This window comes from Haplochromis burtoni, unplaced genomic scaffold (genome assembly GCF_018398535.1).
Source record: "Haplochromis burtoni strain Fernald_Lab_line unplaced genomic scaffold, NCSU_Asbu1 Contig_964, whole genome shotgun sequence".
Classification (NCBI taxonomy): Eukaryota; Metazoa; Chordata; class Actinopteri; order Cichliformes; family Cichlidae; genus Haplochromis; species Haplochromis burtoni.
Window position 1 is genome coordinate 63501 of NW_024583325.1, and position 3569 is coordinate 67069.

The 3569-nt window shown below is 36.2% G+C and overlaps 1 gene segment (V, D, J or C); it reads left to right on the plus strand.

Annotated features, from left to right (window-relative positions):
- Positions 1 to 236: 236 nt before the first annotated feature.
- On the plus strand, positions 237 to 736 carry LOC121812941. The segment is given in 2 exon segments: positions 237 to 342; positions 417 to 736. Coding segments are annotated over 2 exon segments (369 nt in total).
- The last annotated feature ends 2833 nt before the right edge of the window (positions 737 to 3569 follow it).

Below are 3569 nucleotides of genomic sequence, written 5' to 3' on the forward strand. Positions count from 1 at the left end.
TTTATTTTTTATTACTGCTGTTTTTTTGTATGTTCCGACATCCTATACATGTTTTATGTCTATATTAAAAGGCAGGAAAAGGACATGCAAAAGTAGACTATTTATAATATCGCAAGTTCTTATCTGCTGCCCAAAAGCCTGAAAAGCTTCATAATTTAGATTTTGAATACCAAACTTTTCCCAAGTTAAATTTGCAGGTCTATGCAAAGTACCCTTGCTTATAAACACACCATCACCAACCTTCTTTTATTGTGTTACATCTTAAACACTGCGATTGTGAAGTGCTGAAAAATATGGACTATATATTATCCTGGACTTTTGTCCTTGTAGTTAGTCTTCAAGGTAAAAATAAATATTTATTCTTTAAAACCACAGAATGGACAAATGTGATAATCACTTTCTTTTTATTCTTACAGGAGTTTGGAGTGAGATCAAACTGGAGCAGTCTCCTTCTGAGGTGAAGAGACCTGGAGAGAGAGTGAAGATGTCATGTATCATTTCTGGTTATAGCTTGACAAGCTACAATATTCACTGGATACAACAGAGGCCGGGCAGAGCTCTGGAGTGGATCGGTAGAATGGATACAGGAAAAAACTCAGCTCTCTATGGCAGTACTTTCCAAAGCCGTTTCGTCATAACTGAAGAAGACTCCAGCAGCAGACAGTACCTCGAGATCAAGAGTTTGACAGCAGAAGATTCTGCTGCTTACTTCTGTGCCCGATCACACAGTGACTGAGGACAGAGTAACACCTGCACAAAAACCTCAATGACTGCTCAGTTTTCTCTTCACTTGTAAACAAACTTTATGTATCCACATTTGCTTTTATCCATTAATCACACATCAACTGTTTATGTTTGTAGCAGATTAATGGTAATGACCAAATATTTTTCTTTATCATCACCTGTTTCCAACATCACTCTAACCCTGTTGTGGAATCCCAGTGGGAAATCGCCTCCTTCTGATGATTATTATTTTTTCTTCTTTAAAGGTTATTAAGATTTTTGTAAAATAGTTTGAGCAAAGGTTGTTTGAGCAACGACTGCCTCTGATGTTATTGGTCTACCAGTGGTTCCAGTGGAAACAGTGCTACTGTTGGCCGAAGAGAAGAGAGAAGATGGGTGAAGCATTTTAGGAGGCAGCAAGATAAAAAGAAAGGCAGGAGAGGAGGTATTTTAAATGTAGGGACTATGACTGGTAAAGTAGAAAGCTGTCTGATATGATGGAGAGAATAGAATGGATGAAATGGAAAATAGTGTTCCTAGTGGAGAAAGAGAGAGGGGGTTGGACCAGACTTCTATGTATGCCTATGTAAAAGAAACAGAGGCAATGAGGTGGTGTTGGATAGGTATAATACTAAAGAGAGAAATGCAGAAGGACACATGATAGTGTTAGATGCAAAAAAACAACAACAAAAAAAAAACAAATAAACAAAAAAAGAAGTGGCATATAGGAAAAGGCTGACAGCGAGTTGTATGTGAAGCTGGGCACAGGAAGGACAAAATGCAGTGATTTGTATTAGTTAGCTAAGCAGAGAGATTGAGCAGGAAATGATGTGAAGCAAATTTGAGTCATTAAAAATAAAGATGAAAATATAAAAATAAAGTGAAGATGAGTGTATTGAGAAGACTGAAGGACCACTTGAATAAAAAAAATTGAAAGACTAGCTGATGAATAACAAAATTGGGAGCAAGAGGATAGAAATTAGTGTATCATGAAGTGCAGAGGATTGCACAATGGACTGTCATTTCTCTTTACAGACCTGTTTGATTGTGCCATAATATGAATTCTACCAGTTGTCAAATAGAGCTGTCAGCTGACTTCTGCACAACACAACTGATGGTCCCAACTCCATTAAGAAGAAATTCCACAAATGAACCCTGATAAGGCACACCTGTGAAGTGAAAACCATTTCAGGTGACTACATCATGAAGCTCACTGAGAGAAAGTCAAGGGTTTGCAGAGCTGTCAAGGGTGGCTATTTTGAGGATTCTAAAACATAAAACATTTTTAGTTATTTATCTTTTTTTTGCTACATAATTTCATACATTTGATGTTTTCAGTATGTATCTAAAATGTAGAAAGCAGTAAAAATATTAAATGAGAAGGTGAGTGCAAAATTTTCACTGTTAGTGCATATACACCCCATTTATTCTTAGCATTTTGTAATATCAAAATTTAATTTAAAAAAAAAATCATTTTTTTAAATTAAAATAATGTGCAATGTAATTATCAGTAACGACTTTCGTTGTAGTTACAACTGAACAATCAATGGGCATTTTCATACCTTGTATAACAGACTTCTTCACTGCTGTTAGACTAGTAATAATCCTCCATTTATTTGAGACTATGCAAACTGTCTGACTTCCTGTGTTACTGAGCTATAAAAGTGCAAATCAGACTGCAGAGTGGTTTTACCATTATGTCATTTTTACCAGAAAACATGTTTTCTGTAGCACTGTTACTGTTCTTATCAGTTAGATGTGAGTGAAATTATATTAGATATCAGTAGGAGCATTTTTGCAATAGGGTTTGATAAAATTTTACAAGAGATATTGTTTTCCCAATAGGTGTAAAGTCTGAAGAGTTGACACAGTCAGCCCCTTTGACTCTGCAGGAAAATAGCTGTAATGGATTGGAAGAGGATGTGCTTTGTACACACAAGCTACAAAGATTCAATCAAAAACAGGTTCAGCATTTCCACTTCCAGATATTTTATATCCACAGAATATGCAGCCTTAAGACAAAGTTGTGTTTTACTGTGCCAGACAGTCACAGTAACACAAACCCTTAGGACACCTGACGAACTCTTCAGTGTCTGAATAGTTGTAACGTGAAGTCACCAGTGGAGGAGCCCTAATGCTTTGAAGAGTAGTTCACTGTAAAGATGCAACGCCATTTGGTCACAGTCAGCCATTGTGCTTTAAATAAAATAACATCAATTTTGATGGTTGATATTTAAATTTTATACAAACTTTATTTTGACCAAACATCAAATAAGTTCAATTATCTCCTGTAGTTGAGGAAGAGTTAATGAAACATTTATATATCCATTTAGTCTTCTTAAATACTCTTTCAGAATTAAAATCATCATGCTTAGGTTTTTATTTAAAACATAACTGTTTGCACTCATCTCTTTGCTTTCCATGTTTTATGAGCAGAGATGGGCAGTAACGCGTTACTTGTAACACGTTACTGTAATCCAATTACTTTTTTCAAGTAACAAGTAAAGTAAGGGATTACTATTGCAAAAATGGTAATTAGATCACTGTTACTTTCCCGTAGGAACGCTGGGTTACTAGGTTACTAAAACCGTGATTTTTTGCGAAAATGTCTCATGACAGTGACGTAAGCGAGTGCGACATTTGTGACAACAGCTGTGTGCAGATCAACAATGGATAATATATCGAATGTGGGAGAGAGTATGAGCGTGCAGCGTTTAAAGCGTGGAAGAAAACTTATTTTTACAGCGAAAAAAAACCCTAAACTTCCAAGCAAGCACCGAGTGTGCTACGACGTAATGGGAAATTCACAGAGAAACTCGTGGATTCTTCCACTGAGCGCTGCAGCA